The sequence below is a fragment of the Hypanus sabinus genome, chromosome 2, assembly GCF_030144855.1.
Source record: "Hypanus sabinus isolate sHypSab1 chromosome 2, sHypSab1.hap1, whole genome shotgun sequence".
Taxonomy (NCBI): Eukaryota; Metazoa; Chordata; class Chondrichthyes; order Myliobatiformes; family Dasyatidae; genus Hypanus; species Hypanus sabinus.
The window spans coordinates 146,787,509-146,801,265 of record NC_082707.1 but is presented as its reverse complement, the minus strand read 5'-3'; the positions used below and the strand labels follow the sequence as shown (position 1 = coordinate 146,801,265).

General features: G+C 40.7%; 1 protein-coding gene across 1 annotated transcript in view; it reads left to right on the top strand.

Moving 5' to 3' along the window:
* ttc6 (tetratricopeptide repeat domain 6) overlaps positions 1–13,757 on the top strand; it is a 283,236-nt gene that overhangs the window by 159,949 nt on the left and 109,530 nt on the right. The window contains exon 18 of the mRNA XM_059956588.1: positions 2,944–3,094. Coding sequence (XP_059812571.1) covers positions 2,944–3,094 — 151 coding nt within the window. The remainder of the gene's footprint in view (positions 1–2,943; positions 3,095–13,757) is intronic.

Here is a 13,757-nt window from a genome sequence, read left to right as displayed (position 1 = left end):
GGCTTACATTGTGGAAATTGCAACTTATATTGGGGCCAAAAGATCGGAAAAGAATAATAGTTCTTTCCCCCTGAAAAACCCATCCTTTAACCAGCAGTCATAACTACCAAGGTATCATAATAAATGCATGTGTTTATTTTGAGAATGTTTAGTTGAGCTGTTACTCTCATGTTCCTGGCTACCAATGTTTTACTATTTATCACAAGGTTTCAATACTATTTCACAAGCAATCTAAAGCATGGGAGGTGGTAAGCAGAAGGTATATGTTTTTGGTGGATAATTCATTATAGGAACTGATGTTCTAGGACCTTCCTCAATTATCTGCTTTTTATTACACCAGTATTTGAATGATAATTTAATTAAAAATGAGTGCAGCACTGAAGATGTTTAATTTCCTAGTGAAATATATGTGAAATTGGAGGTAAACGTGTTGATTGGTTCTCTATATTTGTTTTAGTAAGTGCCAATATGCTAACTATGGGTGCCAATCTTGGTATTTTTCCTATGACTCAGGTCCTTGACTCTGAAATGTACAGAGGAAAGGGTTCACTACTAATCAGCAGGCCATTGGTGATTGGTTAAAGGTTTTGTTTTTTGGACACCCTTTTCCTTAGTTAGCTCAAAATTGTAGTGGTGCATGAGGGGAATCAGTTAACCCTAAACCTGCAGAAATGGAGTGGAAGCAGGTTATCCTTGAATCCAATGGACTGCCAAGATCCTGCCAGTCAAATATAGTTTTAGAACTTTCTTTTACTCCTTCCATCTTAAATATTTGAATAAATTTATTTTGTATTTTTAATTACCATGATTCCTGATTAAATGTTTGCTGATCTTATTCTGTATTATACTGTGATAATCAACAGAGTCAACCCTTGAAAGCTGTTTGATCTTATTATGTACCTGGCCATGTGCTGATGACTGTGCGGGCCAGTTAACAGAGGTTTGAAAAAAGCATTTTCAACATCTCTCTGGAATAGTCCACTGTCCCCTCAGGCTTCACAGCAGCCATCATCATCTCCATACCCAAGAGGGTGACAGTGACCTGCCTCAACAATCACTGTCCAGTGGCACTGACCTCAACAATAAAGAAGTGCCTTTAGTGGCTGGTTATGGATCATATTAAATCTCATCTTCCTACTACATTAAGCCCTTTCCAGTTCTTTTATTGCTCAAATTGGCCCACAAACAATGCCATAACCTCTGCACTCCACTCTGTTCTGTCCCACCTGGAAAATGTTGCCTCCTATGGCAGGATGCTGTTAATCAATTTCAGATTGACAAATAATATAATCATACCTCAGAAACTGGGGGGGTAAACTGTCCTCGTTGAGTCTCATGCTTCTCTCTGTAATTGGATCCTGGACTTCTTGTCAGAAATGTTGCTGTCAGTCTGTGTTGGCAGAAACATCTCTAGCTCTATCACAGTGCTTCCTAGGGCTGTGTGCTCAGCCTGCTGCTGTTTATGTTGCTGATGTATGGCCGCACTGCTAGATCCACTTCAAACCGAATCATCAAGTTGGCAGATGAAACAACAGTGGTTAACCTCATTAACAACTATGATGAGACAGCTTACAGAGAGGAGGTGAAGTGTTTGGTAAAATGGTGTGAGCACAACAACTTGAGCCTCAGTGTAACAAGGACCAAATAGATGATCATGGACTTTAGGAAGGTGCAAACTGACCACTATTCACTGCACATGTTGGTCCTCCATGTAGAGAGTTAGGAGCACTATATGTCTTGCAGTGCACGTAGTAGACGAGCTCACCTTATCCCTCAACACCACCTCTTTGGTCAAAAACACAGTTGTGCCTCTACTTCCTGAGAAGATTGAGGTGAGTAAGGCTCCTCCCCCATTCTCCCATTGTAACCAATTTTTACAGGAGCACCATCGAGAGTGCCTTGACCAGCTGAATCACAGTCTGGTATGGGAATTGCAAGGCATCTGACTGCAAGTCCCTACAAAGGATTGTGAGGACTGCTGACAGGATTATTGAGGTCTCTCTTCTACCCATTAGAAATATTTATCAAAGGTGCTCTTAGCATTGTCAATAATCCCTCTTATCCATCCAAAAATCTCTACAATCCCTATCATCAAGCAAGAGGTACTGTAGGATTAGAATAAGATCTGTTTGTATGGGAAACAGCTTCTTCCTCCAGACTGTAAGGCACTGAACTCCCTGCCACCACCCAAGTATCGTCACGTATGAAGCTCCAGTAGCATTATACTGTTTTCTTTTTAACTTGTGTTATAAATGCATCTTATTATTTGCCAATTTATTTGTGGTAATATTACTTTATTGTTATGTGTTATGTATGTATTGTGCACCTTGGTCGAAAGAAAGGTTGTTTTGTTTGGCAGTATACAGTTGAATGACAACAAACTGAACTTGAACTTGATAATGCTGAAGTGATCTAAACTGTGTGTGCAATAAGTCAACCACTGTTCATTTTACTGAAGTTAATTATTGTTAGGATTATTATCAGGTTTATTATCATTGGCATTGTTGTTAATTTTTTGTTGTTTGTGACCACAGTACAGTGTAATAAGTAAAAAGTTACTGTGAATTACAATAAGAAATACAACAACAATCAAAAGCGTGATAGTTTGTAAAGATTTCCATGATTACAATATCTGTTGACATTAATTTTGTACATTCGTTGCTAAGAAGTGACCATATGAAACTACCTCTGACCCAACAGTATTTAGTGTCAGGGTTGTTTTTTCACTAATTGTATGCTGTTCAGTGTGCCTTAGCAAAATTCAATCATGATGATGTTGCTCAAACTCTATTGCTCTCACTATAGGTGAATATTTTCAGGTTTACCTCCAATGAATATAAATAAATGTTAATTGAATAATGAACTTAAAATTTTAGATGCTGAATATTATGAGTAAATCAAAGCTTTTCTGTATGATTAATATACTTGGTGCTTTATTTCCAGAGCCGTTTGTTTAGCTCATATAAATCTTGGGCTTATTTTCCTCTTACAAACGAATCACTATTATGAAGCAATCTGCAGATTTACAGATGCCTTAAAAGTTGAGCCAACTTCCACAAAAGCATATGTGTGTCGTGCAGAGGCACACCATAAGGTATGCATGTGCTTGAAACAAAATTGTTAAACCTGAATTTTGCTGCTCGGTTAAGTGCTTTTTAATCACTTACATTTTAATTGATAAATCACAATGATTTCCTCATCTAAAAATAATTTTATTGAAAATTAAACTGAAATACTTTCATTATGCTTGGTAATCTTGAACTGTGAGGGATAAATCAAGTGTTCATTTTGCACATTGTTTGTGCCTACTTCGAATACAAAATATTTTGTATTAGTAGGATGGCCACTTGTGATGTTTCCCATAGTTAGATAATCTACTGACTTTATGTATGCCTCTGGTTGTGCATAAACATTAGAAGCACAGTTAATTTTCAGAAGTCACACAATAAACTTTCTATTGCTGCAGTATTATGGCAAATTATGTAGTTTGCATGAGAAGGGAGTCAAGCTTGTCAATTCTAACTTCCATGAATGACTGTAATTTAAATAGATGGCATGGTTTCTAACAGGTGCAAATTGAGTCTTGTTTAAGAAACTACATCTAAGAACGAAATGTATCACATAGTATGACTTTAATCCATTGTTATATGAGCCACCATTGACATGTGTGAAGCTGTGAGTATATTACCTTAAGGAAAGTAGATAGCTCTCTCACTCTCACTCACTCTCTCTCACACTCACTCTTTATTTGCTCTTGAACCTATAGTAATGCTAAGGAGCCTACAGGAATTCGATTGGTTTGAATTTAGGAAGTTACTGCTTGAGGAAGAAGCAGGGCATTGATCCATTTCACAGCAAGTAAAGAATGGCGGTGTGAGGAAGCAGACCAGAAATTATGACAGATGAGTTAGTGAGCTAAAAAATACTAAACACAGTTAACTTGTTCTGCATATGGAACAAGTAGAGGTGTTTGTGAGGGTGTATATTATTTCTGAGATCCTGGTGGAAAATGCAGAAAGAGTAGCATGGCAGTATAAGACCAGAAGACCATAGATATAGGAGCTGAATTAGGTCATTTGGCCCATGAGTCTTCTGCTCCACCATTTCTTCATGGTTGATCTAGTTTTCCCCTGACCAGTCAAGAATCTATTGACTTCTGCCTTAAATATACATAAAGACGGCCTCAACAGCTGCCTGTGGCAAAGTGTTCCACAGATTCACCACCATCTGGCTAAAGAAATTCCTCCTTACCTCTGTTCTAAAAGGATGCCCCTCTATTCTGAGACTGTGTCCTCTGGTCTTAGACTCATACCATAGAAAACATCCTCTCCACATCCACTCTATCAAGGTGTTTCACCATTAGATAGATTTCAATGAGGTCACTCCTCATTCTTCTGATTCCCAGTGAATACAGGCCCAGAGCCATCAGATGCTCTTCATATAACAAGCCATTCAATCCTAGAATCATTTTTGTGAACCTCCTTTGAATCCTCTGCAGTTTCAGCACATTCTCTCGCAGATAAGGTGCCCAAACCTACTCACAATACTCCCAAGTGAGGCCTCACTAGTGCCTGATAAAGTCTCAGCATTACATCCTTGCTTTTATATTCTAGTCCTCTTGAAATGAATACTAACATCACATTTGCCTTCCTCACCACAGATTCAACCTGCAAATTAACCTTCAAGGAATCTTGCACAAGGACTCCCAAGTCCCTTTGAACCTCAGCACTTTTTGTATTTTCTCTCCATTTAGAAAATAGTCAACCCCTTCATTTCTCCTACCAAAGTGCATGACCATATACTTCCTGACACTGTATTCTATCTGCCATTTTTGCCCATTCTTCTAATCTGACTAAGTCCGTCTGTAGCCTCTCTACTTCCTCAAACTACCCTTCCACCTGTATTCATATTATCTACAACCTTTGCAACAAAGCCATCAATTCCATCATCCAAATCGTTGACATGTAATGTAAAAAGAATTGGTCCCAACACAGATCCCTGTGGAACACCGCTTGTCTCCGGCAGCCAGTCAGAAAAGGCTCCCTTTAATCCCACTCTTTAACCTGTCAAATCAGCCACTGCTTTTTCCATCCTGCAATACCATGGGCTTGTAGCTTGTTAAGCAGCCTCATGTGTGGCACCCTGTTAAAGGCCTTCTGAAAATCCCAGTACACAACATCAACCAATTCTCCTTTCTCTATCCTGCTTGTTACTTTTTTTAAAGAATTCCAACGGATTTATCAGGCAAGATTTTCCCTTGAGGAAACCATGCTGACTACAGCCTATTTTATCATGTACCTCCAGGTACCCCAAAGCCACATTTTCAATAACCAACTCCAACATCTTCCCAACCACTGAGGTCAGACTAACTGGCCTATACTTTCTTATCTTCTGTCTCTCTCTCTTCTTGAAGAGTGGAGCAATATTTGCAATATAACAGTCTTCCAGAACCATTCCAGAATCTAGTGATTCTTGAAAAATCATTACTAATGCCTCCACGATATCTCAGCCACATCTTTCAGAACCATTGGGTGCACACCATCTGGTCCAGGTGACTTATCGACCTTCAGACCTTTCAGTTTCCCAAGCACCTTCTTTCCAGTTAAGGTAACTTCACACAGTTCATACCCCCTGACAACTGGAACTTCCACCATATTGCTAGTCTCTTCCACAGTAAAGAATAATGCAAAATATTTATTTAATTCATTCACGATTTCCTTGCCCCCTCCCCATTACTAACTCTCCAGCATCATTTTCCAGAAGTTCAATATCCACTCTTGCCTCTCTTTTATACTTCATGTAACTGAAGAAACTTTTGGTAGCTTCTTTAACATTATTGGCTAGCTTACTTTTGTATTTCATCTTTATCTTTTTAATGTTTTTAATGTTTTCCTGTTGGTTTTTAAAAGGTTTAGAATCCTCAAACTTCCTACTAATCTTTGCTCTATTATATGCCCTCTCTTTGGCTTTTATATTGGCTTTGACTTCCCTTGTAGCCATGGTGGTGTCATCTTTCTCTTAGAATCCTTCTTACTCTTTAGGGTGAATATATCCTGTGACTTCCAGATTGGTTCCAGAAATACCAGCCATTACTGCTCTGCTACCATCCTGGCCTGTGTTCTTTTCCAATCAAGTCTGGCCAACTCCTCTCTTGTGCCTCTGTAATTCCATTTACTCCACTGTAATACTGATACCTATCAGGGATTGTCTACTGAGTCTCTGTGGGTGGAAGTTATGAACAGCTAGGGGTCAATAAATCTACTGGGTGTTTTTTTTATACACCACCCAATAGTAACAGGGACATTGAAGAGCAGATAGGGAGACAGATTCTGGAAAGATGCAATAATAACAGGGTTGTCATGGTGGGAGATTTTAATTTCCCCAATATTGATCGGCACCTCCCTGGAGCAAAAGGGTTTAGATGGGGGGTGGTGGAGTTGCTTAGGTGTATTTGGTGTGTTCACAAAGCTTTCCTGACACAATTTGTAGATAAGCCTACAAGAGGAGAGGCTGTACTTGATCTGGTATTGGGAAATGAACCTGGTCAGGTGTCAGGTCTCTCAGTGGGAGAGCATTTTGGAGATATTGATCATAATTCTATCTCCTTTACCACAACGTTGGAGAGGTATAGGAACAGATCTGTTAGGAAAGTGTTTAATTGGAGTAAAGGGAAATATAAAGCAATCAGGCAGGAACTTGGAGGCATAAATTGGGAACAGATGTTCTCATGGAAATGTACAGCAGAAATGTGGCAAATGTTCAGAGGATATTTGTGTGGAGTTCTTCATAGGTACATTCCAATGAGACAGGGACAGGATGGTAGGGTACAGGAACCATTGTGTACAAAGGCTGTTGAAAATCCAATCAAGAAGAAAAGAAAAGCTTACGAAAGGTTCAAAAAACTAGTTAATGATAGAAATCTAGAAAATTATAAGGCTAGCAGGAAGGAGTTTAATAATGAAATTAGGAGAGCCAGAAGGGGCCATGAGAAGGCCTTGGCAAGCAGGATTAAGGAAAACCCCAAGGCATTCTTTGAGTATGTGAAGAGCAAGAGGATAAGACATGAGAGAATAGGACCAATCAAGTGTGACAGTGGAAAAGTGTGTATGGAACCGGAGGAGATAACTGAGGTACTTATAAACCAGAGAGTCTTACTTCAGTGGCTGGTAAGTTGATGGAGAAGATGCTGAGATGCAGGATTTAAGAACATTTGGAGAGGCATAATATAGCATGGCTTTGTCAATGGCAGGTCATGTTTTATAAGCCTGATTAAATTTTTTGAGGATGTGACTAAACACATTGATGAAGGTAGAGCAGTAGATGTAGTGTGTTTGGATTTCTGCAAGGTATTTGATAAGGTATCCCATGTAAGGCTATTTGAGAAAATAAGGAGGCATGAGATCCAAGGGGACCTTGCTTTGTGGATCCAGAATTAGCTTGCCCACAGAAGGCAAAGAGTGGTTGTAGACAGGTCATATTCTGCATGGAGGTTGGTGACCAGTGGTGTGCCACAGGATTCTGTTCTGGGACCTCGTCTCTTTGTGATTTTTATAAATGAGCTGGATGAGGAAGTGAAAGGATAGGTTAGTAAATTTGCTGATGACACAAAGGTTTGTGGTGGTGTGGCTAGTGTGGAGGGCTGTCAGAGGTTCCAGTGGGAAATCAATAGGATGCAAAAATGGGCTGAGAAGTGGCAGATGGAGTTCAACCCAGATAAGTGTGAGGTGGACCGTTTTGGTAGGTCAAATATGATGGCAGAATATAGTATTAATGGTAAGGCTGTTGACAGTGTGCAGGATCAGAGGGATCTTGGGGTCTGAGTCCATAGGACTCTCAAAGCTGCTGCACAGGTTGACTGTGGTTAGGAAGGCATATGGTGCATTGGCCTTCATCAATCATGGGATTGAGTTTAGGAGCTGAGAGGTAATGTTGCAGCTATATAGGACCTTGGTCAGACCCCACTTGGAGTGCTGTGCTCAGTTCTGCTCACTTCACTACAAGAAGGATGTGAAAACTATAGAAAGGGTGCAGGGAAGATTTACAAGGATGTTGCCTGGATTGGGGAGCATGCCTTACGAGAATAGGTTGAGTGAACTTGGCCTTCTCTCCTTGGAGCGATAGAGGATGAGAGGTGACCTGATAGAGGTATATAAAATGATGAGAGGCATTGATTGTGTGGATAGTCAGATGCTTTTTCCCAGGGCTGAAATGTCTAATATGAGAAGGGACAGTTTTAAGGTGCTTGGAAGTAGGTACAGAGGGGATGTCAGGGGTAATTTTTTTATGCAAAGAGTGGTGAGTGCGTGGAATGGGCTGCCAGCAACTATGGTGGAGGTGGATACGATAGGGTCTTTTAAGAGGCTCCTGGATAGGTACATGGAATTTAGAAAAATAGAGGTCTATGGGTAACCCTAGGTCATTTCTAAAGTAACTACATACCAGAAATTCCCTCTCCTGAAATTCAGCACCGCCCTGATTTTCCCAATCGACCTGCATATAGAAGTCTCCCTTGACTATTGTAACATTGCCCTTTTGCCATGCATTTTCTATCTTCCACTGTAATTTGTGGGCCACATCTTTACTATTGTTTGGGGGTCTGTATACAATTCCCAGAAGGTTCTTTTTACCATTGCATTTCCTTAGCTCTATACACAATGATTCAACACCTTCCAACACTATGTCACCTCCTTCTAATAATTTGTTTTCATTTTTACCAACAAAGCTATGCTGCCCCCTCTGCCTTACATCTATCCTTTCGATACAATGTGTATGCTTGGACATTAATCACTCAGGTATGATTCAGTGATGCCTACATCATACAATGTGCAAATGCTGCAAGTTCATCTACCTTATTTTATATACTGTGCCCATTCAGATACAATGCCTTCAGTCCTGTATTCACCCTTTTTGATTTTGTCGCAACATGCTCAACCTTTTGATTCCTAACTTTGTCTGCGTTACCAATATCTGTTTCCACGACCTCTCCACTAACTGTTCTGGCACTCTGGTACCTATCCCCCCCCCCGCAACTCCAGTTTAAACCCCACCATGCGGCATTAACAAATCAAACCACTAGGGTATTAGTCCCCTTCCAGTTCAGGCACACACTGTCCCTTCTGTACAGATCCTAACTTCCCTGGAAGAGAGCCCAATGATCCCAAAATCTTATACCCTTCTTCCAACACCAGCTCCTTGGCCACGTATTAAACTGTATAATCTTCCTAATTCTACCCTCACTAGCATATAGCATGGGTAGCAATCCTGAGATCACAATCCTGGAGGTACTATCCTTTAATTTAGCACTTAACTCCCTGAGCTCCCTATGCAGAACCTCGTCATTTGTTCTACCAATGTCATTGGTACCTACATGGACTTCTGGCTGTTCACCCTCCCATTTTAGAATGCCGAGGACATGATCCGAGATATCCTGTACCCTGGCAACTGGGAGGTAACATACCATCTGGGAATCTCATTCTCACCCACAGAACCTCCTGTCCTTTCCCTTAACTAATGAATCCCCTATCACCATAGTGTGCCTCTTCTTCCCCCTTCCCATTTGAGTCACAGAGGCAAATTCAATGCTAGAGACTCGACACTGTGACTTACCTCTGTTAGGTCACCCCGCCCGACAGTATCCAAAGGGAAATGACTGCTGTTGAGGGGTACTCTGCACTGGCTCCTTAACTACTTTCCCCTTCCTGACTGTCACCCAGTTTCCTGTGTCTTGCATCTTAGATGTAACGAGCTCTCTATGTGTCCTATCTATCACCCCTTCGGCCTACTGAATGATCCGGATTTCATCCAGTTCCAGCTCCAACTTCTTAATGTGGAGTGTTAGAAGCTGCACCTGGATGCACTTCTCACAGTTGTAGTGGCCAGGGATACTGGAGGTCTCCCTGCCTTCCCACATCCCACAAGAGGAGCATTGCACTATCCTGCTTGTCATCTACTTAGCCTAGCAGATATAAAGAAGAGAAGGAAAAACTTGGGCTTTACTTTGCTTTCTCTGAGTGAAGCCTCTCTTCACTGAAGCTTCAAAGAGCGGAAGCCTTAAAGTCATCACTCTGACTGTCCACACAGACAATGAAGTGGAGTCAGTCATTGCTGGTCGTAAGGTCAGGAAATGAATGAAATTTTAGTGATTCTACTAGCAGCATAGTAGAATTCTGACAAGGGCTTATAATTTCAAGATGTTTTTTGTTGAGGCAGTGTAAAATTACTTAGTGTTTCTACTGGCAATGAGAGATCAGGTGGAGCATATAAAAAGCTAGCATGTTAAGTCCCCTTCAGAAATTAATGCACAAAGTGTCGATGAAGAGTAGCAGAGGATACATAAGGTTTACAGAGAAAAATCCATGCAACTTTTTGGCTTGCCAGTGTTATATAATGCCTCCATCTATCGGGTGTAATTACTCACATCAAAACATGAACCATTAATTGCATGTGCTTACTGTATCCTCATCTCCAGAGGAGAAAAACTGAATAAGTGCAAATGTCACGTGATTTCAGAGATTTCTGTTTGACAGATATATCACTCTAATTTCCAATCATAAGTCACTGGTAGCAATATTTAGATCACAGTTGGCAATTCCAACAATGATGGCATACCTACTATTCTCTATTGAGCACTGCACATCAGAGTAGAACTCTAGATTCACTTAGTCAGCTACCTTATGAGCCAGAAATCACTAATTTGGAGCAGGGTATTTTCAGTTACAAGGTGTTGATGATTATTTTCTAGTGATGATAGAAAAGACAAAGACCGCTCATAAGAAATGTGCCTTTTATTCAGGTGGACTGAATTGCAGCTGGCAATGAGTAAAATTGTTTTTTCTGGAGTAACTGGAATAAGACCATAGGATATAGGAGCTGAATTAGGCTATTTGGCCCATTGGGTCTGGTTCACCATTCAATCCTGGCTGATTTATCTTCCCTCTCAACACCATTCTCATGCTTTCTCTCCTTAACCTTTGACCCCTGAGGAATCAAGAGCCTAACGACCTCCACATGAAATATACCCCAAATGACCTCCACAGCTGTCTGTGGCAAACAGTTCCACAGATTCACCACCCTCTAACTAAAGATAGCTCTCTTCACCTCTGTTGTAAAGTGACGTCCTTGCATTCTGAGCTTGTGGCCTCTGTCCCAGACTTGCACACTATTGGAAACATACATTCTATATCCACTCTAGCAAGACTTTTCAATATTTGGTAGGTTTCAATCAAATGTCTCTTCTTTAAACTCCACTGAGTAACAGCCTAGAACTATCAAACACACTTCTTAGACATTAACCCTTTCATTCCTGAGATCATTCTTGTGAACTTCCTCTCCAATACCAGCATGTTCTTTCTTAGATATGGGCCCAGTGGGTGCCACAATAGTGCAGTAGTTTGCAGGACACTATTACAGTTTTGGGTGGTTCCAGAGTTCAATTACGGCGCGGAAGTACAGCACACAAGTACAGTACAGCATACAGCCTATTGGCCCATCTAGTCCATGGAGGACGATTTTAAATTGCCTCCTCCCATCCACTTGCACCAGGATCGCGGCCATCCATATCCCTACCATCCATGTACCTATCCAAACTTGCCTGAAATGTTCAAATCAAACTCATGTGCATAATTTGCACTGATAGCACTCTCCACACTCTCATGACCCTCTAAGTGAAGATGTTTCTTCTCATGTTCCCGTTAAACTTTTCACTTTTCACCATTCACCCTTAACTCATGATCTCTGGTTGAGCTCCACCAAACCTCAGTAGAAAAAGCCTACTTTCACTTACCCTATCTATACCCGTCATAATTTTGTATATTTCTATCATATATCCTCTCAATCTACTACGTTCCAAGGAATCAAGTCCTAACTTATTTAATCTTTAGAAGAATGAGAGGAGATCTTATAGAAACTTACAAAATTATGAAAGGGATAGATAAGATAGAGGCAGGAAAGTTGTTTCCACTAGTAGGTGAGACTAGAACTAGGGGACATAGGCTCAAGATTCACGGGAGTAGATTTAGGATGGAGATGAGGAGGAACTGCTTTTCTCAGAGAGTGGTGAATCTGTGGAATCCTCTGCCCAATGAAGGTTGGATATATTTTTGCATAGTAGGGGAATTAAAGGTTATGGGGAAAAGACAGGTAGTTGGAGATGCCCCTGGTCAGATCAGCCATGATCTTATTGAATGGCAGAGCAGGCTCAATGGGTCAGATGGCCTACTCCCACTCTTATTTCTTATGCTTTTATGTTTCCTTATAATTTAGATCATCCAGACCCAGGAACATCCTAGTAAATTTTCTCTGTACTCTTACAGTCTTATTTACATCTTTCTTGTATGTTGGTGACCAAAACTGTACATAATACTTTATGAAGGCTGATGCGCCGAAAGCTTGCTTTACGACCCTATCTAACTGTGACACCACTTTCAATGAATTATGGACCTGTATTCCCAGATCCCTTTGTTCTATCACACTCCTCAGTGCCCTGCTGTCCACTGTGTAAGATGTACCCTGGTTGGTCCTACCAAGGGGCAACACCTTGCAGTTGTCTGCAATAAATTCCATCTGCCAATTTTCAGCCCAGTTTTTCAGCTGGTCCACATCTCACTGCAAGCCATGATAGCCTTCCTTGCTACCCACTACACCCTCAATCTTGGTGTCATCTGCAGCTTTGCTGATTCATTTAATCATATTATCATTCAGATTGTTGATATAGATGACAAGAAACAATGGACCCAGCACCAATCCCTGCAGCACTCTACTAGACACAGGCCTCCAGTCAGACAGGCAACTATCTACAACCCTTCTCTGGTTTCTCCAACAAAGCCAATGTCTAATCCAATTTACCATCTCATTTTGAATGCCGAGCAACTGAATCTTTTTGATTGACTTTGTAAAATGCCTTGCTAAAGTCCATGTAGATAACATCCATTGCCATGCCTTCATCACCTTTCCTAGAAATGTCCTTGAAAAAACTCTATAAGATTGGTTAAACATGACCTACCATGCATGAAGCCATGCTAACTATCCATAGATATCTCCTAGTCTGTCTGTCCCTTTGAAGACTCCCTGCTTCCTTAACATTCTCTGCTCTTCCACCTACTATATCTTTGTATCATCCACTAACTTGACCAAAAAGTAATCAATTCCATAATCTAGATTATTAACATCTCATGCGAAAAGTATTCGACCCAACACCAACACCACTAGTCACCAGTGGCCAACCAGAGAAGGCTCCCTTTATTCCCACTCTTTGCCTCCTGTCCTTGCTAGTATCTTTCCTATAATACTATGGGCTCTGATCTCATTTAGCAGCTTCATGTATGGCACTTTGTAAACAATACCCACTGACTCCCCTTTGTCTAATCTGCCTTTTATTTCCTTAAAGGCAATTTCCTTAAAGACTTGTCTGGCAAGATTTCTCTTTAAGAAAACTTGCTGCCTTTAGTCTCTTTTATGATGTGTCTCCAAATACCCTGAAACCTCATCCTTAATAATGGACAACCACTGAAGTCAGGCTTGTTGACTTTTCTGTCTTTTGCCTCCCTCCATTCTTAAAGATTGGAGTGACTTTTGTTATTTTCATGATCTCTGGAACCATTCCAGAATCTTGTGATTCCTGAAAGATCACTTACTAATGCCTCCACAATCTCATCTGCTTCATTTAGAGTCTTGGGGTGTAATCCATCTTGTCCATGTGACTTCCAGACCTTTCAGCTTCCCAAGCATCTTTTTAGTAATAGTGACTACACTCATTTTTG